The sequence below is a fragment of the Myotis nattereri genome (assembly GCF_964212035.1).
Source record: "Myotis nattereri genome assembly, chromosome: 3".
NCBI classification, from domain to species: Eukaryota; Metazoa; Chordata; class Mammalia; order Chiroptera; family Vespertilionidae; genus Myotis; species Myotis nattereri.
The window spans coordinates 127,104,845-127,131,856 of NC_138077.1; the positions used below are offsets into that span (position 1 = coordinate 127,104,845).

The window sequence follows — 27,012 nt, forward strand, 5'->3', positions numbered from 1 at the left end:
GGAACAGTGTGGCTCTTACCCTGCCTCCCTGCCCCCCATCAGCCTCCCAGCTCATTCTTCCAGCTGGGAGTCCAGTGGTCAGTGGGTGGAGCCCATGCCATTGTCCTTGGGTGAGGCCTTTCTTCCTGGACATTCTCTTCCTAGTGAGCCATCAGTCTCCCCAATAAGACTGGTGTGGCCAGGAACTCCTTTCAAGAGTTGTGCCCATGTCTTTAAAGATGTCTGATAAATGTTCCAATTTGTGCAGTAAAGATGGCGGCCAGCAGAATGGCAGTGAGGGAGAGAGTGTGAATGAGGGAGCAAAAGGGGAGTGTGTGGTGTGTGTGGATGTGAGTGAGGAACAGTTAAATCCTGCAGGACTTTCAGGGGCTGGCCAACCAGGCTCTCTTAGACGGTAGCTCCCGCTACCACCGGGACTCCAGCCTTTCTGGACACAGGCTCCTGTGAGTTCTGGAGTGAGCTTCCCTCCCCACCGGTCCACTGCCTTGGCCCCAGGCCTCACACGTCTGGCACCTGAGCTCTCCTATGACTCTCAAGGTACGTGACCCACCCGCCAAGCCCTCTGCTTCTGCCACAAGCCCCATGCAACTCTGCACCTGGACACTTTGGTGATAGCAAAAATTGGAAGACAAAACCCCCAAAGGAAAGAAAAAAGGAAATCAAAAAAGGGAGAACTAAATGAAACAGAAGCATGCAATATGTCAGGTAAAGAATTCAGAGTAATGGTCATACAGTTCATAAACCGAATAAAAGAAAGTCCACAACTTATGTAAGTATCAAGAGGAAATCAAGAATGATATAGCCACAATAAGAATCATGATGGAAGGTTTCAACAGTAGACTAGAAGAATTGGAAGACCGAATTAGTGAGAAGATAGGGCAGAGAAACACACCCAATCTGAACAGCAATTGGAGAAAAAAATCAGAAAGCAGGAGGAGAGCCTAAGGGAACTCTGGGACAACATGAAACAAAGTAATATATGTATGATAGGGGTGCCAGAAGGACAAGAAGAAGAGAAAGGATTAGAGAACCTATTTGAAGAAATAGTGACAGAAAACTTCGCTGATTTGGGGAAGAAAAAAGTCACACAAGCACAGAGAGTTCCCAAATGATGAACCCAAAAAAGACCCACACCAAATGGTAATTACAGAGGGAAACATTAATGACAAAGAATCTTAACCCATTGTATGCCATATATGTCTATAGACACAAGCAGCAGACCTTCCCCACATGCCATGTGTATCTGTTAAAAAAAAAATGTATCCCTGAGTGGCAGCCCTGATCAGCTTTAAAGTAATTTTTTGTGAGAATTTTCAGCTGAAAATATTCAAGAACACCTGAATTGTGAGTAGTATATTTATTTTTATAATATTCATTGCAAATTGATTTTTTTAACTAAATTCAAAATATCATGGCATGTGGGAATGGTTTCCATTTCAGACACGTGGCAATTAACTGATTAAAAGCTGCAAGAGACAGACAGAGTGTTACCTACAAAGGATCTTCCATTAGATTATCAAGTGATTTCTCAACAGAAACACATCAGGCCAGAAGGGAATGGAATGAAGTATACAAAGTGATGCAAAGCAAGGCAATGAATCCAAGAATACTCTATCCAGCAAGGCTATCATTCATAATTGAAGGGGAAATCAGGAGCTTTGCAGACAAAAAAAAGGCTAAGGGAGTATATCACTACCAAGCCAGCAATGCACTAAATGCTAAAGGGACTATTGTAAAAAGAAGAAATAGAGAAGAAGGAACACAGTCATAAAGGATAAAAATGGCTACAAACAAGTACCTATCAATAATAACCTTAAACATAAATGGACTAAATGCTTCAATCAAAAGACATCGAGTGGCTGAATGGATAAGAAAACATGACCCATATATATATATGCTGTCTCCAAGAGACCCACCTCAGAACAAGGGACTCATACAGACTGAAAGTGAAGGGATGGAAAAATATTTTTCAGGCAAATGGAAATAAAAAAAAGCTGGGGTAGCAATACTTATATCTGACAAAATAGACCTCAAAGTGAAGACCAGAAGAAGGGATACTAAAGGGATCAATATGACAAGAGAATGTAACTTTGGTAAACATATGCACCCAATGCAGGAGCACCCAAATACATTAAAAAAAAAAAAAAAAAAAAACTTCTGGAAGATATAAAGGGAGAGATCAACAGCAATACAATCATAGTAGGGGACTTTAATACCCCATTGACATCACTGGATAAATCCTCTAGACAAAAAACCAGCAAAGATATAGCAACACTAAACAACTCACTAGATCAGATGTACTTAATCAACATCTTCAGAACATTTCACCCCAAAGCTACAGAATATACATTCTTCTCAAGTGCACATGGGACATTTTCTAAGATAAACCAAATATTGGGACACAGGCAAAGTCTCCTCAAATTCAAGATGGAAATCATATAAAGCATCTTCTCACATCACAATGGCATAATGTTAGTAATGACTACAATAAAAACAATCACAAAAATTCAAACACTTGGAGGTTAAATAGCATGTTATTAAACAATGATTGGGTTACCAAGAGATCAAAGAATAAATAACATTCTGGAAATAAATGACAATGAAAACACAACAATCCCAAATGTATGGGACACAGTGAAAGTAGTCCTGAGAAGGGAGTTCATGGCATTCCAGGCCTACCTAAAAACAAAACAAAACAAACAAAAAAAAAAACCTGGTAATAAATTATCTAACTCTATAACTTAAAGAATTAGAAAGAAAGCATCAAGAAAAGCCCAGAGTGAGCAGAAGGAAGGAAGTAATAAAGATCACAGCAGAAATAAATGACATAGAGACCAAAGGAAGAAAGAAAGAAATACAAAAGATCAATGAAAACAAGAGCTGGATTGTTGAAAGGATAAACAAGCTTAATGAACCTCTAGTCAGGCTCACCAAGAAGCAAAGAGAGAGAACCCAAATAAACAAAATCAGAAATGAAAGAGGTGAAATAACACTCCACAGAAATACAAAGGATTGTAACAAAAATACTATAAGCAACTCTATTCTAACAAACTGGTCAACCTAGAAGAAATGGACGTATTTCTAGAAAAATACAACCTTCCAAAACTCAATTAGGATGAATCAAAAAATCTGAATAGGCTGATAACTGTGGAAGAAATTGAAGCAGTAATCAAAAAATTTCCAGCAAACAAAAGCCCGGGGCCAGACAGCTTCATAGGGGAGTTTTACCAAACATTAGAAGAACTAAAACCTATCCTCAGACTATTCCAAAAAATTCAAGAGGAAGGAACCACTTTCAAGCTCTTTCTATGAAGCCAGCATTTCCCTAATCCCAAAACCAGATAAAGACACTACAAAGAAAGAAAATTACAGGACAATATCTCTGATGAATATAGATGCTAAAATCCTCAACAAAATCTTAGCAAATCGGATCCAGCATTACATTAGAAAGATCATACACCATGACCAAGTGGGATTTATTCCAGGGATGCAAGGATGGTACAATATTAGCAAATGAATAAATATGATACATCACATAAACAAATTGAGAGGCAAAAATCACATAATCATATCAATTGATGCCGAAAAGGCATTTGACAAAATCCAATACCCTTTCCTGATAAAAACTCTTAGCAAAGTGGGAATAGAAGGATCATACCTCAACATAATAAAAGCCATATATGACAAACCCACAGCCAACATCATACTCAATGGGCAAAAACTAAAACCATTTTCCCTAAGAACAGGAACAAGACAGGGATGCCCGCTCTCACCACTCCTGTTCAACATAGTACTGGAATTGCTAGCCTTAGCAATCAGACAAGAAGAAGAAATAAAAGGCATCCAAATTGGAAAAGAAAAAGTGAAACTTTCGTTATTCGCAGATGACATGATATTGTACATAGAAAACCCTAAATACTCCATCAAAAAACTACTAGACTTAAATGAGTTCCGCAGTGTAGCAGGATACAACATTAACACCCAGAAATCTATGGGTTTTTTTATACATCAATAATGTCCTCACAGAAAAAACAAACAAACAAACAAAAATCCCTTCTCCCATCGCACCAAAAAAATTAAGATACCTAGGAATAAACTTAATTGAGGAGGTAAAAGACCTATACTCAGAAAACTACAGGATGCTGGAAAAAGAGATAGAGGAAGACATAAACAAATGGAAGAATATACTGTGTTCATGGATTGGTAGAATCAACATTATTAAAATGTCCATACTACCCAAAGCAGACTATAGAATGAATGCAATTCCCATTAAAATACCAATGGCATATTTCACAGACCTAGAACAAACTCTCCAAAAATTAATATGGAATTAAAAAAAAAAAAGACCCTGAATAGCTACAGCAATCTTGAGAAAGAACAGCATAGTTGGAGGGATCACAATATCAGATAACAAGCTATATTACAAAGCCACTGTTCTCAAAAGTACCTGATACTGGCACAAGAACAGACATATAGACCAATGGAAGAGAACAGAGAACCCAAAAATCGACCCAACTTATTATGCTCAATTAATATTTGACTAAAGAGGCAAGACCATACCATGGAGTTAAGACAGTCTCTTCAATAAATGGTGTTGGGAAAATTGACAGATACATGCAAAAAAATTGAACTAGACCACCAACTTACACCATACACAAAAATAAACAAAATGGATAAAGGACCTAAGTGTAAGATGGGAAATCATAAACATCTTAAAAGAACCCATAGACAGCAAAATAGCAAACATATGTCATAGCAATTAATACAACTTCTAGGGCAATGGAAACTAAGGAGAAAATAAACAAATGGGACTACATCAAAATAAAAAGCTTCTGCACAGCAAAAGAAACCATCAACAAAAGAAGAAGAAAGCCCACTGCATGGGTGAACATACTTGCCAATGTTATATTCGATAAGGGCCTAATTTCCAAAATTTGTAGGGAACTCCTCCTACATCTTAACGAAAAGAAGATAATCCAATCAAAAAATGGACAAAGGACTTAGACACTTTTCGAAAGTGGACATACAGAAGGCCAAGAGACTTATGAAAACATGCTCAAAGTCACTAATCATCCGAGAGATGCAAATCAAAAGAACAATGAGGTACCATCAGAATGACTATCATCGACAAACGACAAGTGCTGGCGAGGATGCGGAGAAAAAGGAACCCTTATGCACTGCTGGTGGGAATGCAGGCTGGTGCAGCCACCATGGAAAACAGTATGGAGTTTCCTCAAAAAATTAAAAATGGAACTCCCATTTGACCCAGTAATCCCACTTTTAGGAATATATCCCAAGAAACCAGAAACACCAATCAGAAAGGACATATGCACCCTTGTGTTCATAGCAGCACAATTCACCATAGCTAAGATTTGGAAACAACCTAAGTGCCCATCAGCAGATGATGGATTAGAAAACTATGGTACATCTACACAATGGAATACTACGCTGCTATAAAAAAGAAAGAACTCTTACCATTCGCAACAGCATGGATGGACATGAAGAGCATTATGCTAAGTGAAATAAGCCAGTCAGAAAGATAAATAACCCATGATATCACTCATTTGTGGAATATAATGAACATAAACTGATGAACAAAAATAGATACAGAGACAGAGAAGCATCAAACAGACCATCAAACTTCAGAGGGACGGCAGGGGAGGGGAGGGGGGACAGGTAAGAGATCAACCAAAGGGCAATGGACACAGACACTAGAGGGGTGAGGGAGTGTGTTGGGGGGGGGGGGGGTGGCAGGGGAAAGGTCAGTGGGGGAAAAGGGAGACATATGTAATACTATATGTAACACTTTAAACAATAAAGAATTTTTTTAAGAAAGTTACCATTTGTGAATCCAGTCATTTAGATTGCCTGGCTTTGGAATATCAAAATTTTCTAGTTGGTTTAAAATTTGGTAGCATCTAAAGCCAAACAAAATGGGAGGTTTGTTGAAGACAGGGTGGTGTGGGGTGGGTGTAAATATAAGCATGTTGTGCCACTTGTCCCTTCACAGTTCCTGTGCCCTGTGGCAGTGTCTGTTTCGGCCCCCTCCCTGACATCCTATATACTGTGTTCCTGTAGTGGGCCAAGTTGCAGGCCTTGACCCCTGTGGTGAGCATTCAGGGCCAATAGAGCAAACTTTCAGAGCTAGTCTTCATCACTGTCCCCTGAGGGCGATGCTGCCCACATTGTGCCATAAGGAAATGGAGGTTTAGGAAGGGTAGCTTGCTTTTGGTCATATGAGTAATGAACAGTGAGCAAGAGAGCTAGAGTTCAGGGCTAGGGTCAGATCCCTGCAGCTGCCCCAGCGTCAGGGTGGTGTGGCCGCTGGTCCTCTATCTGAACTTGTATAGGCCATGCCCCCTCCCTCTCTGTATCCTCAAATGTCTCAGTGCAGGAGATTGGGAAGATGTTTGAGGAAAGGTTAGAAGACAGATGTGGACCAGAATACTCTATATCAGACACTTAGTGACCACAGAATGGTGTTAGCCGCACGCACAGACACTCACAGAGGTCGGCGCCCATTGGGCTGTTAGCTTCTTTGCTGTTGCACTGCCTCAGCTTCAAGAAACAGTCTCGGCATTCCCTTTGTGAAGTTCTTTTATAGAGCACTTGGCTGCGCCTGGTACTGAACACTCCCCATCCATCAAGTGAGGGATGAAGCTGGTCAGATCGCGCGCCCCCCTCCTCCCCCTGCGGACCAGCAGTGTTCTGGAAGGCGACTCTGCTGCTGAAGAAGCCGAGCTGCCTGTCCCCTGCTCCCCTGCTTTCTATGATGTCTCCCTCCAGGAACTTTGAAATGAGACTAAGGCTCACACATAAGAGAAATTAAACGTGGGCTCTGGGATGACCCTGTGAACAAGTGTCATACAGAAAAGAGGTTTTTGTGGGTTTTTATTGGAACATTAAAATCGAGCTGCATTTCAGCCAGCAGCTTCGAGGAGCGTCCCATTTTAGGTTACATTTAGGCGACTGTGTCTGTATCTTGAGAGTCGGCCTTCTCCTGCCCACTGGGCAGATGCATAGAGTTACTACCATCATGTCTGTCTGTTGTCTCATAGACGTGTTTCCAGTCCACCCCAGCCCCCGAACAGGCAGCGGTGAGTAGACCAGGTGTTCAGGGATGACCTAGGGGTCACTGTTGCTGTGGGCGAGGGGCATCTGGTTTCGCCCTTTCTCTCTGCGTAGCTCAGGTTCTAGGAATTGTGTCTCAGGAGGAGGCTGGTGTTAGCTGCCAGATTTCATGTCCCCTGGTGTGCTCTCCACACCAGCTGAATCTCCTCCCTCTGCTCCTCTCCCGGCCACAGGGTCCTGTTGATCAGGGACATTTCCTGGCTCCTTGCCTTTCTCTGTCTGAACAGTGTTGCCTCTTTGGGTCACAGTTCCTTCCTTTTTCCGCTTTTGAGCATTTTGTGTGCTTTTAGGCCACAGGTGGGGGAGTGAGTGCCAGAAAAACACCGCCAGGCCACTCCTACCCGGTCCTCCTCCTTCCTCCTCAGAGCGCGGAGGGGATGGGACCTGTGGGTCTCAGCTGCCCTCCATTTCCTGCATGCAGGGATGCCGGCTCCCTCACTTCCTCCTGATGGGTCTTACCCCTTCTCTTTACCAGCCTAGGGCCCTTCCCACTCACCTCTCCTACCTGCTGCTCATGGGCCACAGGCATTGCATTTAAAATCAGTAAGATGTGCAAACCTCGGTGTGTAAATCACTTCTGACGCCAGGTGTGTTTGGCTCCTTATGACTTTCCTTCTAAGTGGCAGCTCTGGCCATTTAACGGAGCCAGCCCTGTGCACGCCTTCTGCCAAATTCAAAGAGAGAAAGACCTTCACTGAGGGGTGGAGAGGTGGTGGAGAGAAGTGTGGGGTGTGAGGTCACATCATGAACCTTATTCTCAGTGTTTATTCTTCTGCTCTGTGTTCCAGTGCCTGTCAGATAGTACTGTTGACTATAAAATTTCTCTCCTCTTGTTTTGACTGTTCTATGAGAGTGGAAACTGGCTGGCGATGGTTTGTATCACGTTGGGGTGGAGGGTCATCTCAAGTCTTGGGCACATAGGTAACTCCTTGTGGTTACAGGTACATTTTAAAACACCCCTCCTAAAGCATTTATTTGTGGCAGTTACCAAGTAAATGAAATCATTTGATGCTTTCCCTATAGCTTACCAGGGAACACGTTTGAAACCTGTACAGTGTAAGTGCTGGAGGGCTCGTGTTTTCCTCTGTCCGTGCAGCCCGGAAAGCACACTGCTACTCGAAACGTAAGACTGGCAGTGAAATGTGAACTTTAAAGACTCCCGTTAGTGTCCCTTTGGGAATCCTCATAATGCGATACAGTAACTTTGGTGTCATTATTTTGTTCTCTGAATTTAGCATTAATATAAAGCGCCATCATGGGACATCAGCCTGACTGTCCAACCCAGCTTAACAGTGAGACACTTACCCACTTGAAAATCACAGAGTAAAGCATGGAATTAGGTAGAAGCAAGAAACCAATTGTTTTATTTAAAAGCAACAATCGTATCACAGTTAATAGTCATAGCTCTGACTTGTCTGCTCTCGGCCCAGTTCTCTCCCTCTCATCTGGCCTGAATTTTGATAATAAAATGTTAAAGGAAAAGTATATTTTTCTTACTTAAAACAGAGTCCAAATAATTATTAAATATTTTCAATTTTTAGTGAAAAGCAGGAATAATGGGAGGGTACACAGTTAACATTAACATACTTTTAAAACTAGTCTTTACTTAAAAGTGTGATTTTTTTTTTTTTAGGTCATTTTTCTAATTTTAGCAGAAACACCTACTGGGCTCTGTGAAGGTAAAGTGTAGGGTAGTTGGAGGGCTCTGCTGAGGCTGTGGGCCCTGGTGGAGCTCCTTACGAGTGTGTGTGCCAGGTTCCTGGGTCTCGGATCCCACCTCCCAGGTTTCACATTCCCTGGTCTTTGGTTGTTCTAAGCATCTGTATTCTTTTTTTTTTCTTTTTTTTAAATTTATTTTTATTGCGTTTATTGGGGGTCATTGGTTAATAAAATCACATAGGTTTCAGGAGTACGGTTCTATAATACATCACCTGTGCAGGCATCTGTATTTTTAAAAAGCTCCGTGGTGATTTGGACCATTGCTGAAAGAGTCTTTCAGCTCGGGAGGGAATGAGCGCCCCTTTCTTTGGTTAGTGCTGATGCTTGAACTTGGTGGGGCAGTGATTCTCGTGGTGCTAAGTCATACACCCCTGATCTGAGGTCTGCATGAATGGCACCCCAGAGTTGTGAGACTGGGAGATGATGATGATGGTCCTTTTTTGCTCTGCAAGGCCCGAGGGCAGGCCTGGGCTGGTCCCTGCACTAATCCAGGCCTCCATGCACAGCTGTCTCAGTGGAGACGGAAGGGCCCATGATTGGTGTTTCAGCAGAAGTGTGCAGGTTGACTTTCCTGCCTCTTCTTTTTGTTTCTTTTCCTAATCCACAGTCATAATCATGTCATCAGTTAACCCAAAAATGTCCTTCTGAGCTACTTTTTCCCAGTCTAATCCAGTCTGGATTCATGCATTGCATTTAGTATCATGCCTTGCATTTAGTATCATGCCTTTTTGTTTGTTTGTTTTTATTTATTTTATGGTTATTATTTTTTATTCCCATCCTCTCACCCTCCTTCCCTTTGGCAACTATCAGCTTGTTCTCTGTTTCTGTGGATCTGTTTCTGTTTTGTTTATGCATTTGTTTTATTTTAAATTCCTTCTAGGTCCATCTGTGTTGTCACAAATACCAAGATTTCCTTCTTTTTATTGCTGAATAATATTCTACTGTATATGTACACCATATATATATATATATATATATATATATATATATATATCACATTTTCTTTATCCATTCCCAGGCTTACTAGTAATGCTGCACTGAACATAGGGGTGCATATGTCTTTTTCAACTAGTGTTTTTATTTTCTTTGGATAAATACCCAGAAATGGAATTGCTGGATCATATGGCAACACTATTTTTTACTTTTTCTGTCATATTTTTAAAATATATTTTTCTTGATTTCAGAGAGGAAGGGAGAGAGAGAGAGAAACATCAGTGCTGAGAGAGAATTATTGATCAGCTGCCTCCTGCATGCCCCCTACTGGGGATCAAGCCCACAACCCAGGCATGTACCTCCACAGGAAATCAAACCCTGACCTCCTCGTTTCATAGGTCGATGCTCAACCTCTGAGCCACACAGGCTGAGCTATCATTTCTTAACATGTGCGTCTCATTGTGGCATCCCAAGGTTACAAGACAGGCATACTGGGCTGTAGGGCTGAAGTCCTGTTTTTTAGTACACAAACCTTTAAACTCAGAAGCTAGGACCTTCCAATCTGGAGATGGGGAAACAGAAGAATCCAGTGATGCAGTCAGTGATTTATCCATCTTCTCTCTCCTGAGGTCACCTAATCCTTTCCCTTCTCCCCTTCCTCCTTCCTTCCTACTTTCTGTCCACACTTTCTGCTCTGGTTCTCGCTTTCCTTGTCATTCATGCAAACAAGGAACAAGTTGCAGAGGGGCCTGGCTCGCATTTTAAAACATCATGTTTACAGTACAAAAGGAATCCAAATGAAAGGAGAGGAAAGGCAAACAAATAAGATATAGTTATTTATTTATTTATTTATTTATTTATATTTATTTATTATTTTTAAAGAAAAGATAGGAAAACTATAGCAGATGACCTGGGGAGAAAGATGGGCATGCTCCTCTCAGCAGGTGACCCCATGGTGGAGTTGGTGGGGAGGGGCTGTTGAGTGGAGCACATGGTCTTCTAGTGTGGGCTCAGGATATGTTGGTCACTTATTCACGACTCGCAGGATCTTAGAGCAGGAACAAAGAACCTTTCTTACGTGAGCAGACCTCCTCTGACTAGGGACACAGTGAACTTGGGCAGAGATCACTGCAGGATGGCTCATCCAGTCAGCCAGGGGGAGACCTGCAGAGTCAGAGCTCCCCACCTGCCTCCTCTGTGGGAGGCCAGGCCCATGTAGGTCAGGAAGAGGAGACCCCCTCCAAAGATACCAGGGGTTCCAGATTCCTGCAGGAGGGCCTGGCGTCCCTCCGATTTCCCAGCATGGGTAGCACTTGCGTTGCGAGAAATTATGAAAAGCTGTGTCTTCTCCTTGTGACAAACTGCAGTTGTTTCTTGCTGTGCTCTAAGATCCCTCCACTCACTCTTTGTTGTTATTATTTAAGGTTTTAACTGTGATATTGTCGTTTTACTTTAAACATATGTGTCTTGGTCTCATTGTTAACTTTTAGTATTTTGAAGTCATTCCATCCCACTCAGACTAAGGGAAGATGATCATTGACTTGTTTGTGTTCAGTATTTTTTTTTAATGTGTTTTGTTTATTTTCTTTAAAGAATCGGGTGGAGGAGGGGGAAGCAAATGCCAGTAATCCCAGAAGAATGAATCAAAAGCGACTTTTCTTTTTCATTGCAGTAGAAAGCCAGATAAATATCTATTTTTTTTCCTGCTTCAGGTCAGAAACCCTTCCCTTGTCAAAAATGCGATGCCTTCTTTTCTACCAAATCTAACTGTGAACGCCACCAGTTGCGCAAACATGGAGTTACCAACTGTTCCCTGAGAAGAAACGGGCTTATTCCCCAGGCAAAAGAGAGTGATGTTGGACCCCATGATAGCACAGGTAGTGCTTCCAGGTGATGGAGAGGAGAGGGACAGAGGAGAGCCCATTGGTAGCCCGTTAACTTCCTAGCAAACTTCGGCCCTTGGCGCATGTAGGGCAGCCCTTCCCTCTTCCCTGTAGGACTCCAGTCAGAAAGGGGCCCTGCAGAGCATGCAGCAGGATCACCACGTGGGAGACCAGGGCAGTGCCCCTGGAAGGCTTTGCTGAGCTGGCAGGGAAGAGCTGTCACCCCTCCCCCACCCCCTCCCAGCAGACCCCTTTGTTCAGGCTGTGGGCCCTGCTGGATGTGGGATATGAGGAAGGGTATACAGTTTTAGCTCTTGGTAGCAAGACTTCTAAAAGGGATGTGAAACTTTAAAGGCTTGGGGTGTTGTCTTCTCCAGCCCCAGCCTCTGCTGCCAAATTCTCCAGAGCAGGGATGGGCTACACAGATGTCAGGGCATGGCAGGAACTAGGGATGCCCAGCCCTTGGCAGGGAGGGTGGGTGTTTTTCTTTTCATTAACTCTCTTCCCAGTAAAACAAAACTTGGTCTTGTTTGAAAAAGCACTCTGCATGTCCTTTCCTTAATCACATCTCTGCCTGACCTGGATCCGGTGATTCTCTTGTGCTGATACGCGCTTCCTTCCTCCAGCCCCCCACAGAGCAATTAACACTGCCCAGTGCTCTCCTGCCACCCGTTCCCCCTTACAGCTTCTGCATTTACTCATGTCCTCTATTCAGTACATTTTTTCATCTCCAAATACTGGGGTTTAGCACCCCTCATCCCCTCAAACTAAAAAAAAATTGGCTGCTGCAGGTCACTGAGACACAGCTAGCTGGCCGTTGGTTGATAACGGTCTCACAGGTATGGATTCAGTTCTGCAAATCTTGGAAGCTTGAGGTTCCCCCACTGCTTGAAGCAGATGACTGTTCCCTCAAAATGTATTTATTTTTCTAGAGTTGTAATTGTGTCCTGTGCTGCTCGCTCTCAGACTTCGGTGGGGATGGGGAGCTGTGGTGTCCGGGAGTCCTTCCCCCCTTGTCAGATTGACTAGAGGGGTCGCCTTTAATCCCAGGCCCCCTCATCCTTGTCTCAGTTACTGAGGGAGGGATGCATCTGGATGGGTAGCTTATCCAGGAAGAGGGTGTGACCCGGAACCCTCTGCCTTCTCCCCACACCTCCCACCAATCCCTAGTGAAACAAGCCCTTAAACGGCTAGGCCCCTTCTTAAAATCAACCCCTCTAAAGGGTATAAAAATGTTGGCCAGCTTCCATTCCCACATAATTTGCCAAAATCTTTGAGTAAAGTTGTGGACTCCTACGGAATTCTGCCATGACTTGGATCCCCTTGAGCAAAAGGAAGCGGATGACCTGCTGGTCGGCCCCCAGGAAGCCACAGCAACGCTGTCAGAACTCGAGTTAGCTGCACAGGATGGCTCTTAATGCTCAGCGGTGCGCGCTGAGAGGCCTGGTGGCAGCCTGGCTTAGCAGCAGCTCTGTGCCTCTGCCCACAGTGGTGCCAGAGGAGGGAGAGAAGGGATAAAGGAGGTGGTGGAGGGGTGCCCTTGGTTTCGGGGTTTGCAGACAGGTCATAAAGTGTAAGAACGAGTGGCAGATGCACATGAGCTCCCCTTCCTTCCGGGTCGCACTGAGGAGCCAGCCTGGGACTCCGGCTGCAGTCTGAGGTGCAGACACCACGCGAATTGGAGTGTGTGTCTTAGCTTCCATTCAGCACCAGGTTTTACATTGTGGTGGGTTTAGTTTTTAAATTTGCAGTTAAGAGTTTTGTTTTTCCAAGTTCTGTCAGAGTCCTTCCTCATCTCCGCCCTGTAGGTTTTCTTTAAAGGAAAAAGCCTCTGGAAAAAGAATTCACTGCAAGTTGTAATGTGAAACCAGCAAAGAGAAAATATATGGTTGGTTTAATTGTGGTCCCAATCCATGCTGCGAAAGAGGACTGAGATTTAAGAAGGGGAGGGGAGAGGTTGGGGCGGTGGAGTTCACTGGCTTCAGGGAGCATTTTTAAAACCAGGTGAGCGTAATGGAGGGGTGAGTTTCCTTCGGGCGCTCCCTCCCATGAACTTGCAAGTAGGGCCTTAGAGGAAGACCATAAAAAACAAAGGCAGGAAATGACCAGGGAAGTTCTTGAGGGGTTTTCTAGGTTTATATGCCTGGGTTGCATTTTCTTAAAATCCCTAAACGTGTTTTATAACGAGGGTCTGACTTTTTCCATCACATAAGGTTTTTCACGAAACTACACCTAGGTTCCCCCAGAGGAATGCTGAAATGCTGTGATGGGGGCAGTTCTGCTTAAAGGGCATATTGCTCATTCAGAGTTCAACAAACTCCACTTAATATATATATATATATATTTTTTTTTGTGGGCAGAGGTACCCTGGCCCACTTGGCCCTTGGGGAATAGGTTTTTCCTCAGGCAATAGGGCCTTCTGTTTGTGGGCGCCTGCACACGACTTCTAAATCAGCTTAATGTGAAAGTTCTCAAATGCTTTCTTAATGGTGGCCGCCCTGCCCCCCTGGGAGCCCAGGTGCCCGTGGGAAGACATACAGCACAGGACGGCCTTCGTGGGTGCAGCCTGGAGTACAGGCAGCGGCTCCAACAGCCTCGCCCCTGCCCAGTCAGATGCGGTGTTCAGATGGGTCGCTTTTCGCTTTGGCTGAGTAACTTGGAACTTCTAGGAGGCCGTAGATATTTCATTGTTGAGCTGGCATGGAAAGTCTCCACTTTCCCATGGCAGTTTTTTTAGATTTATCATCACAAATGAGGGACTGATGAGGACAGAGAACTGCAGGTGTAAGGGAGGTAGCATCGCTTATAAAAAAAAGTCATCAGCTACCTGTCTTTAGAAGTGTGGGTGGCTGAGGAGGGCAGAGATCAAAATAGGATCTGCTATTATGAGCTGGGTATTCATGAGATGATGAGAAGAGGTTCTATTGCTTCCAAGAATCACTAATAAAAATCAGTTGGGGTTGCTTGGAACTTGAAGGGCCTGGGCTGTCCTTTAAAAATCTCCCCCTAGTGGATGTTTGCGAGAGCACAGCCAAGCCGCCTCTGTCCACCAGAGGAAGTGAGTCAGTCCGCCTTTCATTGACTTAAGGGTGAACGCTCCATTATTTTTTTAAATGTATATTTATTGATTCCAGAGAGGAAGGGAGAGAGAGATAAAAACATCAATGTTGAGAGAGAATCATTGATTGGCTGCCTCCTGCCCGCCTCGAGCCTGCAACCCGGGCATGTGCCCTTGACTGGAATCAAACCTGGGACCCTTCAGTCCACAGGCAGACGTCCTGTCCACTGAGCCAAACCAGCTAGGGCTGAACGCTCCCTGATTCACACGAAGGAAGGGCCCAGGAGTGAGAATGATCTGACCTTAGAATATTTATGTGGGTTTGGTTTCAGAACTCATTACGATTTTTTTCACGTTCGTCTTAATATATTTTCCAGTTAAACTTTAAAATAACCCATGTTCTTTGGTGAAAAATATTAACAATTAAGAAAACCTAGAATGTACTGAGGCAAGTAGGAAGTAGCCAGAATTTAAGCCTCTTTTTTTAAAAAATATATTTTTATTGATTTTTTACAGAGAGGAAGGGAGAGGGATAGAGAGTTAGAAACATCGATCAGCTGCCTCCTGCACACCCACCACTGGGGATGTGCCCGCAACCAAGGTACATGCCCTTGACCAGAATCGAACTTGGGACCTCTCAGTCCGCAGGCCGACGCTCTATCCGCTGGGCCAAACCAGCTAGGGCGAAGCCTCTTTTTAAAAATGTAACTACTACAGTAGTAAGCCAGTAAATATGACACTGAGCACTTTGTGATTTTTTTTTTATTGTAGAGTTTATACCACAATCCATTTAATAGATGCTCCCTATTGGAATGATTCAAGAACATGAGCATCTGTCTTATCCTTGGAAATAGCCTCGACATTGGGGTGTATAGCTCAGGATTCCTCTTTAAACTTGTGAATAATTTTCAAAAATCATTGTCAGAAATTTTAGTCACAGCATAATGATTTGTTTTCTTCTGAAACCTTTTGAGATACTCAGACAGTAGCTGCCAAAAGATACAGGCAGAATGAAACCAGTGAAAGGGTGTAAGTTGGAGTGTTGAGCAGACGGTGGTACGTAAGCTGAAGGTGGTACGTAAGCTGAAATGATGAAGCCTGTGGCTCAGAGTGCTGGGGGCGGGGGGGGGGGGGTGCACATTGTTGTACGTGTGGTCACAGCAGGTGAGGGTCCAGGGCGGTGTGAGTGCTGGCTCACACTGCCGTCGGGCTCTCCTGTGCGGGGCACCTCTAACGTGTGTGCTCTGAAACAGTGCGTTTCATCGGCCTAATAAATTGGCCATTGGGTTATAGTCAATAGTAGGTCTCAGCAGACAGCTTCACTGTCGTAGACACAATGTGAAGGTCATTAGGCCCTTGTGTAAGCTGAAGGAAGACAGTGCTTCTGATAAACGCTACCACCGTGTGGTGCCGTTAGTATAGCCACAGTGCCCTCCCTCGAGAAGGCCTTACAGACTGATGGACAGTCCACATCTGATTTTGCTATGGAGAGTGAACAGGTAGGAACAAATGGAGAGACGGGAAGTGCTTCCACTCCCTCCGTGGGGTCCTGACAGCAGCCAGGGAGGCCCACTGGTGTGCCTGTGTCTCCTTTGCCTTGGAACTCCACCTGGAAATCGGGCATCAGGTGAGAGTGTGGACCATAGTGCACAGTATGTGCGTTGGGCCATTTTGTCATCAGACACCATGTTGAGGGAAGTCCCGTGTATGTTGCATGTTTGTATGATCTCTGCATTCAAAAGTAGCTTTTACAGCTCGGCTCCTTCAGCCTCCCTAGCGCTGTGAATCTCTGGAATGCACCACCTCTCCTCTCTCTGTTCCTTCCTGTGCTGCCCTCAGTCACTCACACCTCCCTGGGGCCTGAACATCGCTGTGTGTGGCGGGGAGGGCACCGGGCGCCAGGGGCCAGCGCAGGAAAGCGGGGGCAGGGGTTCCGAGGCACAGCCAGCCCTGCGACCCTGGCCTGGGTGTATGTGGAGGCTCTTTCTGCCTTTTATAAATTAACCCCAGATTCTTTGGGCCCTCGGGGATGGGTGTAGGGGGTGATGACTCAGGGCGGGTCCCGCTGAGGTTCACGAAGGAGCCCTTGGAAGGGGCAGGTGAGGTGGCGTTTGGCTCAATCCATGCTGTGTGCTTGCTCCCACAGACAGCCAGTCAGACGTGGAGACATCGGCCGCAGGGGGCGAAGTGCTGGACCTCACCTCTCGGGAGAAAGAGCGGCCGCGGCCAGAGGGGGGCCCTGAGCCCAGTCAGGTCAGAGGAGAGGTCCCCGGAGAGGAGCTGCCTCGGGGAGCCGCTGGGCCCCTGGAGGGGGAGGAGCAGGCCGCCGAGGAGAGCCCGGAGCCCGAGAAGCCTGGTGTGGAGGAGCGGGAGGAGGATGAAGAAGATGGCCCCGAGGAAGACACGGTCAGCAACAAGAGCCTGGACCTCAACCTGGCCAGCAAGCTGATGGGCTTCAAGCTGGCCGAGGGCGACGCGGGGGCCGTGGGCGGCGAGGGCTCCCCGCAGGACCAGAAGCACACCTGCGGCATCTGTGGCAAGAGCTTCAAGTTCCTGGGAACCCTGAGCCGCCACAGGAAGGCCCATGGCCGCGAGGTGCCCCGGGAGGAAAGCCCGCTCCCTCCGGAGGGCCAGGGCGAGAGCGGGGCCGCCGGGCCGGTGCCTTTGCCCGCGGCCCCCGCGCTGGAGCCGGAGGAGAAGCCCGAGCCCCCGGCCGAGGGGGAGGCCGTGCCAGAGGGCCCAGCAGAGAAGCCGGGCGAGGAGGCCGAGGGCACCTCCGACGGGGAGGGCGCGGCCGAGAAGAAGTCCTCAGAGAGGAGCGACGATGACAAGAAGCCGAAGACAGACGCCTCCAGAAGTGTGGCCAGCAAGGCGGACAAGAGGAAGAAGGTCTGCACTGTGTGCAACAAGAGGTTCTGGTCTCTGCAGGACCTGACCCGGCACATGAGGTCCCACACGGGTAAGGCAGGCCCGGCCGTGGCGCTTTCAGGGGGGACCCGGTCCCAGGCCTGCGAGGAGGCCGCCCTCCCCCGGAGCCAGAACAGAGGCGGAGGACGAACAAGCCTGCTCGTGCTGTGAGCGCTGTAAACGGGGGATTTAGCAGGCTGTTCTCTTAGCGCCCGAAGCGGAGGGGCTCCTGCGGGGAGGCAGTGGGGGGCCCCTCAGCAGTGCTGTCCGTGAGAGCGCCTTGGTCAGTCCCTCTGAGCCTCAGCCTTCCTGTCTCTAGAATGGGGGCGATGTCTGTCCCCTCGGGTAAGGGGGGAATATGCGTGCTGGGCGTGTGGGCCCGTGGTCTCAGCAAGCCCTGAGCCTGGAAGGGGACTGTGGGGTGTGGCCTGGGACAGGCAGTAGGGACAGGTGCTCTTTTTGGAGGCACCTGGGTTTGTCTTTTTACTAACCTTCAGGTGGGAAGGGGGCACCTTGGGGGCTTTCCTGTCTGTCTGGGCTGCTGCATGGCCGTCCGGGTCTGCGCTGCACAGGCCCTTACTCCTGGGACTCACCGGCGGTTGAGGCTGCAAACCCCACAGCAGGGGCTGTTTAGTAGGAAGGAGACCTGGATACACTCCTGAAGCCAAAAGATGCAAGCACATCGCCACCCCCTCCGCCCAAAGAACCCAACCCAGGCCCTGGTCTTCGTCTCGGCTTTCCTCCTCCCTCCCGGCCCGGCTGGCGGGGTTTACACCTCTGCTCCCCGCACACTGCCCCGCCTCATGCAGCCATTCTGCCCTGGCCTGGGGGGGTTGGGGGCTCTGGGCTGGTCCTCGCAACAGAGAGATATTCCTGGGCTCCGGGCAGGTGGTGGTCTCAGCTGCTCACAGCCAGCTTGTGAGCTGAGAGAAGCCCCAGCTGCTGCATATCAGAACACGGAGTGTCTCCTGCCTTTGACGTGGGAGGTGCCCTGTCCGTAGAGCCTCAGAAACGTGCCTGTCCCTGTGGGAGGTGCCACTGCTGTCCTCATGGGGCTCTGGTTCCCGGATCCGGGTGTGGAAACCCGGGCTGAGGATGACGGGGAGGAATCCCGGGGTGGCACCTGGCGATCCTGCTTCCCCATTTTACCAATTCAGACGAATAAGAGGGTTTCCCTGTAAAGGAGGGCGTCCTGACCCTGCCACCCCACCCCTCGTCTTCCCCTCGTGGCTGCTTTAGTGTGGAGCTGAGAGGTGGTTCCTGGTGGCCTTACCATTAACCAACATTTCTTTCCCTCATTGCTCCAGGAGAAAGGCCGTACAAATGTCAGACCTGTGAGCGAACCTTCACCTTGAAACACAGCCTGGTTCGCCACCAGCGTGTCCACCAGAAGGCCAGGCACGCCAAACACCAGGGGAAGGACAGTGACAAGGACGAGCGGGGTGAGGAGGACAGCGAGAGCGAGTCCACCCACAGTGGCAACAACCCCGTCTCGGAGAACGAGGCGGACGCGGCTGTGCTGGCCAGCAACCACGCGGCCGTCACCCGGAGCCGGAAGGAGAGCCAGGCCAAGGATGCCGGCCGCAGGGAGGACAGGGCCCCGGGCCGGACAGCTGGCGCCGGGCAGGCTGAGGCCGGCAGGAGTGCTCCCAAGGCCGCTCGCCCGGGCAGCCCCACGGAGCAGGCGCCTCAGGGTGACCCTGACCCGGAGAGCCCGGTAGCCCTTGTGCAAGACCTACTGGAGCTGAACGGCAAGCGGCCTGCCCACCCCATCCTGGCCGCCGAGGCTGCCTCGCCGCTGCTGGGAGTGGAATGACGGCTCCTCCTGCCCCCAGCACACCGACAAGGCCCGCAGAACCGTGTCCTGAGTCTGTTTCATGAGATTTCCTCCGTGCCTGTCAGCTGTTGGAGAGGGAGACGAGGAGGAAGGGCCGTCTCTCGGTGCCATAGCCTTAACCACGCGCCCGTGCGGGAGAGCGGCACGGACGATTCGAGTGCCTTAACTACTTACCAGTCCTTCAGTGTCGTCCTGGGTGTTGTGTTGTCCCAAAATGACTTTAAAAACAAAGCAAATATTTTAATGAATTATTGGAAAGGACCTTTTCATTTAAGCATTAACATTACTTCTGTGTTGGTGTGTGTGAGCTTGTTCTTGTTAATCTGATGGTAGCATTTGTTCTGTGAGCTGGAAACAGAAGAAAAACATGCCCTTGGATACTCATAGCCAATAACTGGAAGAAAATGATGTGAATTTTCATGTAAATTACCAGAAGAAATATGGATGAGATGCTCATTTCTCATATAGACCTTTTTCTTTTTCTTTTTTTTTTTGTCTGCTATGTGGTGGAGCTGTAATTTGGTCCTCGATATTGAGGATGTGGTGGATGGAGGTTTCCAGTTTGGTTCAAGCCAAAACCAGGACAGATTCTAGCTTCGACCTCATACATGTTTTGCTCTTTCAGCATTAGACATGCTAGTTCCTGTTCAAGTTCCAAGACATTTGTTCTTAACTTAGAGAGAAGAGTTACCATGGCAACTTAATCTATGGAGAACATACACAGGTGTCATGTATCTGATTTCCCCCTTTCGGTATATATATTATTAATATTATTATTATTATTTTTAGTTCATCAGTTTGCTGGTCTCTGCAATAAGCAGAAACAAATGGACAATATTTGTCCTGGAGACCTGGGTGCCCCAGGTCCTTGTGTAAGCGTCTGCCTGCAGCTTTCCTTGCCACCCTCGGGTGGGAGCTGTTCTACTGTACTCAGACAAGCCTTTCTTCCGGACTGCAGCGCCCGCAGGTGCAGGTCCTCCCGCGCGCGCGGCCGAGGAGCAGCTCAGGGGAGAGGGTGCGTGCCCCCGGCTCCTGAGAAAGCAGGTGGTGAGGACCCACTCACCGGTCTTCTGCCACACCCAGCCAGGCCTCCCCTCGTGTGCTACTGTCATTTGCAAGGCGAGGAAATACTACTGGTAATAAAACTGCACGTGCAAGATTGAAGATGAGAAATTGATTTATATTGCCCTTCCTGCGATTTGGGATTGGTGCTTGAAGATAGACTTGTTTCCAGTTTCTGAAATAAACTGAACCCCTGGGTGCAAAAAGGCAGGATTCTTTTTTTTTTTTTTTTTTTTTTTTTTGGTGAGCATCCTAAGCAGGCAATACACTTCCTACTGTAGCTGAGCCCGGGCTCCGTGCTCAGCATCCTGACCTCCACGGGGACCCCGAGGGCACCCGAGGCCTAGCGCTGGGCCTCCTGCGCTGCTCCACCCCTCACATCCTCCGCCTTAGCCCAGGGAGCCCCTGCCCTGCCGCCTCCCAGGACCCTCCCCCACACTCAGTGCAAGTGTGCAGGCAGGTGCACAGACCCTTCCTTCCTCACCAGTTTCTGGCGGCCAAAATCCAACCATCCAGACTTCAAAGGAAGCTATGTGTTCTTGAAATAACGAAAGTGGTATCTTTGCATGTGAAAGGAAAAAAGTAGAGGTATATATAATTCTTAACTGTATTAGGGATGTATGAACCAGTTTCAGAACAAGGTTTCATTTGCTCTAGGTGAAGACACGTCGGAGGCGATGGTCCCATTTCCCTGCGCACCTGGTGGGGCCTGCTTAGTTAAACCAGTTCATGCATCCCTTCATTCTTTATGACGATTGTTGTTATTTTCATTGTTGTTATTATTTGGGGTTTCTAGTGTTTTCTTTTCCTTTGCAACTCTCCACACTAAAACTCCCAGCATGTGGAGAGGCCATGACACAAGTACGCTGCAGCGAGAGGCCGCAGAGCGAGGCGCCACGCTGTGCAGCTCGCAGGAATCACGATCGATTTAAAGCTTTATTTAGCCGCCTCTGCGCCCTGTAGTCAGTATGGTCTTGCCACGTTTTATTAGTGAGGTTGAGAAATGGATTGTTTGTTGTTCTGCCCCTCCCCCAATATTAAACTGTGAAATTTGTGATTTGTTTAAACTCTGGGTGAATCATAGCTTAGTTTGCATGTCCAGCTAATTTGTTTCTATTCATTTTGTTTGATTCTCTTTCTCCTCTCAGGGCTTTTAAAAATATATATATATATATGGATCTTCTGAAAAGTTTTTTGAGGTGCAAGTTTTTCTCTTTTTTTTCTCTTTGATTTGTGGACGCAATGCTGAGATTCAATCACTACATGAAACTCTGGCCGTGAAAAACAACAAACCCCGGAGGGCTGCTTTCCCAGCGGCCAGGGGAGCTCTGTGGCCGTCGGATGATTCGTCGTACCTTCAACCCTCTGTTCGCCCCTTTCTCCTCTCTTTTCTCCAAGAAGGAAGTGATCCTAGTGATTTCAGCCCATGCATTACACAGGAAACAATAATAAATGTAGAGTTCATATTTTTCTAAAGGGAACTTAAAAACTGCTGCTACATGTTATGTGCAAAACTGGTTTATGCCACATGAACAGAATCACAAGATTAGTTTTGGTACTTTTGTTCCTCTTTGTATTCAGTTGTATAATACTTCCAAATTCAAAATGAGAAGAAACGCTGTTCTGTATCAAACCATCTAAGCAATAAATGTCATATTTTAAAAACGACAGATTGCTTGCCACACGGTTGTCCTGTGATTTGCTGTAACCCTGTCAGTTTGTCCTGCTTCCCGGTACCTGGTGGCCCTGGAGCTCAGTGGTGGGGCGGCCTGGTGACAGAGTCCGGAGGAGCCCGCTGCGGATGTGACTTAACCCCCAGTGCACGTGGCCCCTCCCAGGCCAGGGGCTGCCCTGTGGTTTAGCAACAGCTAAGGCTGGGACTCTGTTTTCTGGGCAGCGACTCCTGAGACGTGCGCTGTGCCTTTTCCTTCTCTCGCCAGTTACAAGGGAGCCAGTCGCCCCTGGGTGGGGGAGGGCCGTGATTCAAGGGAGGGGCTGGACGGCGTGATCCCAGGCCTTGGGGACAGCAGGTCCGAAGGTCTGTCCTTAAAGCAGTGAGTAGGCAGAGTCCTGAATGTTCTCAGCCGGGAGATGTTCTCACACAGCAACTGGGGAGGAAGCTGAGCTCAAGGGGAGCTAATTGTAGAGGATGTTTCAGTGCACTGACCACGCTGGGCCCCAAGGGCCGGTCACAGCAGGATGAGAGCTGCAGGGCTCTGGTCTGAGGCTTCCTCTGCTGGGCCTGCTGCCCCCACACTCACCAGCCACACACACACAGCCCCCCACACACACCAGCCCCGCACACAGCCCCCCCCCACACACAGACACACACACACCAGCCCCCCACACACAGCCCCACACACACACAGCCCCCCACACACAGCCCCCCACACACAGCTCCACACACACAGTCACCCACACACACAGCCCCACACACACAGCCCCCCACACACAGCCACACACACACAGCCCCCCACACACAGCCACACACACACAGCCCCCCACACACAGCCACACACACGCACACACACACACATACACACACACAGCCCCCCACACACAGCCACCAACACACAGACACACACACAGACACACACAGCCACACGCACACCAGCCCCACACGGGAGACAGCTGGGCCCAGATGCCAGTGCGGGCTCCCGACTTGTTCCAAGTGAAACAAGCAAATCTGGAGTGGTGGTACCACAGGCAAGCAGCCTCCTGCCTCTCCCCTCCTCTGGGGTGGGTGCTGCTGACCACCAGTGGGCACCATTTCCAGTCCCACTGGATGGAATCATCTTCCTCGCGGAGCTGGGACAGTCCCTGGTCCACGTGAGGAGTGAATGGGAGGGAGTGGAACTGAGGGGAACGCTCCACGCACCTACCAACGCCTGTGCTGGGAGAAGGCATATAGGAGGTGGAAGGAAGGAATCTCCAGTTCTCCCTGTCGGGAAGAGAGCTGATGAGCAGGTGCATCGGTCAGGTGCCTCTCCCACCTCTGGTGTGAGCCCACTGGGGCCTCCAGAATGGCTGCCCTCTCCTCCAAACACCCTCCTCCATCCCGGTCCCCTCCTCCTCCATCCCCGCTCCCCTCCTCCATCCCCGCTCCCCTCCTCCTCCATCCCCGCTCCCCTCCTCCATCCCCGCTCCCCTCCTCCTCCATCCCCACTCCCCCCCTCCTCCATCCCGCTCCTCTCCTCCATCCCCGCTCCGCTCCTCCATCCCGCTCCCCTCCTCCATCCCGCTCCCCTCCTCCATCCCCGCTCCCCTCCTCCATCCCGGTCCCCTCCTCCATCCCCGCTCCCCTCCTCCTCCATCCCCGCTCCCCTCCTCCATCCCCGCTCCTCTCCTCCTCCATCCCGCTCCTCTCCTCCATCCCCGCTCCGCTCCTCCATCCCGCTCCTCTCCTCCATCCCCGCTCCCCTCCTCCATCCCCGCTCCCCTCCTCCATCCCCGCTCCCCTCCTCCATCCCCGCTCCCCTCCTCCTCCATCCCCGCTCCCCTCCTCCATCCCCGCTCCCCTCCTCCTCCATCCCCGCTCCCCTCCTCCATCCCCGCTCCCCTCCTCCTCCATCCCGCTCCCCTCCTCCATCCCCGCTCCTCTCCTCCTCCATCCCCGCTCCCCTCCTCCTCCATCCCCGCTCCCCTCCTCCATCCCCGCTCCCCTCCTCCATCCCGCTCCCCTCCTCCATCCCTCTCCCCTCCTCCTCCATCCCCGCTCCCCTCCTCCATCCCTGCTCCCCTCCTCCTCCATCCCCGCTCCCCTCCTCCATCCCCGCTCCCCTCCTCCATCCCCGCTCCCCTCCTCCTCCATCCCCGCTCCCCTCCTCCTCCATCCCCGCTCCTCTCCTCCATCCCCGCTCCCCTCCTCCATCCCGCTCCTCTCCTCCATCCCCGCTCCTCTCCTCCATCCCCGCTCCCCTCCTCCATCCCGCTCCTCTCCTCCATCCCCGCTCCTCTCCTCCATCCCGCTCCCCTCCTCCATCCCCGATCCTCTCCTCCTCCATCCCCGCTCCCCTCCTCCTCCATCCCCGCTCCTCTCCTCCATCCCCGCTCCCCTCCTCCATCCCGCTCCTCTCCTCCATCCCCGCTCCTCTCCTCCATCCCGCTCCCCTCCTCCATCCCCGATCCTCTCCTCCTCCATCCCCGCTCCCCTCCTCCTCCATCCCCGCTCCCCTCCTCCATCCCGCTCCCCTCCTCCATCCCCGCTCCTCTCCTCCATCCCCGCTCCGCTCCTCCATCCCCGCTCCCCTCCTCCATCCCGCTCCTCTCCTCCATCCCCGCTCCGCTCCTCCATCCCCGCTCCCCTCCTCCATCCCCGCTCCCCTCCTCCATCCCGCTCCCCTCCTCCATCCCCGCTCCCCTCCTCCATCCCCGCTCCCCTCCTCCATCCCGCTCCTCTCCTCCTCCATCCCCGCTCCCCTCCTCCATCCCGCTCCTCTCCTCCATCCCCGCTCCCCTCCTCCATCCCGCTCCTCTCCTCCATCCCCGCTCCGCTCCTCCATCCCCGCTCCCCTCCTCCATCCCCGCTCCCCTCCTCCATCCCGCTCCTCTCCTCCTCCATCCCCGCTCCCCTCCTCCATCCCGCTCCTCTCCTCCATCCCCGCTCCCCTCCTCCATCCCCGCTCCCCTCCTCCTCCATCCCCGCTCCCCTCCTCCTCCATCCCCGCTCCCCTCCTCCATCCCCGCTCCCCTCCTCCTCCATCCCCGCTCCCCTCCTCCTCCATCCCCGCTCCCCTCCTCCATCCCCGCTCCCCTCCTCCTCCATCCCCGCTCCTCTCCTCCATCCCCGCTCCGCTCCTCCATCCCCGCTCCCCTCCTCCTCCATCCCCGCTCCCCTCCTCCTCCATCCCCGCTCCCCTCCTCCATCCCCGCTCCCCTCCTCCATCCCCGCTCCCCTCCTCCATCCCCGCTCCCCTCCTCCATCCCCGCTCCCCTCCTCCTCCATCCCCGCTCCCCTCCTCCATCCCCGCTCCCCTCCTCCTCCATCCCCGCTCCCCTCCTCCATCCCGCTCCCCTCCTCCATCCCCGCTCCCCTCCTCCTCCATCCCCCTCCCCTCCTCCATCCCCGCTCCCCTCCTCCTCCATCCCCGCTCCCCTCCTCCATCCCGCTCCCCTCCTCCATCCCCGCTCCCCTCCTCCTCCATCCCCCTCCCCTCCTCCATCCCCGCTCCCCTCCTCCTCCATCCCCGCTCCCCTCCTCCTCCATCCCCGCTCCCCTCCTCCATCCCGCTCCCCTCCTCCATCCCCGCTCCCCTCCTCCTCCATCCCCCTCCCCTCCTCCATCCCCGCTCCCCTCCTCCTCCATCCCCGCTCCCCTCCTCCATCCCGCTCCTCTCCTCCATCCCCGCTCCCCTCCTCCATCCCGCTCCTCTCCTCCATCCCCGCTCCGCTCCTCCATCCCCGCTCCCCTCCTCCATCCCCGCTCCCCTCCTCCATCCCGCTCCTCTCCTCCTCCATCCCCGCTCCCCTCCTCCATCCCGCTCCTCTCCTCCATCCCCGCTCCCCTCCTCCATCCCCGCTCCCCTCCTCCTCCATCCCCGCTCCCCTCCTCCTCCATCCCCGCTCCCCTCCTCCATCCCCGCTCCCCTCCTCCTCCATCCCCGCTCCCCTCCTCCTCCATCCCCGCTCCTCTCCTCCATCCCCACTCCGCTCCTCCATCCCCGCTCCCCTCCTCCTCCATCCCCGCTCCCCTCCTCCTCCATCCCGCTCCCCTCCTCCTCCATCCCCGCTCCCCTCCTCCATCCCCGCTCCCCTCCTCCTCCATCCCCGCTCCTCTCCTCCATCCCCGCTCCGCTCCTCCATCCCCGCTCTCCTCCTCCTCCATCCCCGCTCCCCTCCTCCTCCATCCCCGCTCCCCTCCTCCATCCCCGCTCCCCTCCTCCATCCCCGCTCCCCTCCTCCATCCCCGCTCCCCTCCTCCTCCATCCCCGCTCCCCTCCTCCATCCCCGCTCCCCTCCTCCTCCATCCCCGCTCCCCTCCTCCATCCCCGCTCCCCTCCTCCATCCCCGCTACCCTCCTCCTCCATCCCCGCTCCCCTCCTCCTCCATCCCCGCTCCCCTCCTCCATCCCCGCTCCCCTCCTCCTCCATCCCCGCTCCCCTCCTCCTCCATCCCCGCTCCCCTCCTCCTCCATCCCCGCTCCCCTCCTCCATCCCCGCTCCCCTCCTCCATCCCCGCTCCCCTCCTCCTCCATCCCCGCTCCCCTCCTCCATCCCCGCTCCCCTCCTCCATCCCCGCTCCCCTCCTCCATCCCCGCTCCCCTCCTCCTCCATCCCCGCTCCCCTCCTCCATCCCCGCTCCCCTCCTCCTCCATCCCCGCTCCCCTCCTCCATCCCGCTCCCCTCCTCCATCCCCGCTCCCCTCCTCCTCCATCCCCCTCCCCTCCTCCATCCCCGCTCCCCTCCTCCTCCATCCCGCTCCCCTCCTCCATCCCCGCTCCGCTCCTCCTCCATCCCCGCTCCCCTCCTCCATCCCCGCTCCCC

General features: G+C 50.9%; 1 protein-coding gene across 1 annotated transcript in view; it reads left to right on the forward strand.

Annotated features, from left to right (window-relative positions):
* The window catches only part of RREB1 (ras responsive element binding protein 1), an 80,858-nt gene extending 61,111 nt beyond the window's left edge, over positions 1-19,747 (forward strand). Inside the window, exons 10-11 of the mRNA XM_081087340.1 lie at positions 16,871-17,683; positions 18,939-19,747. Coding sequence (XP_080943466.1) covers positions 16,871-17,683; positions 18,939-19,447 — 1,322 coding nt within the window. The 3' untranslated portion in view covers positions 19,448-19,747. The remainder of the gene's footprint in view (positions 1-16,870; positions 17,684-18,938) is intronic.
* The last annotated feature ends 7,265 nt before the right edge of the window (positions 19,748-27,012 follow it).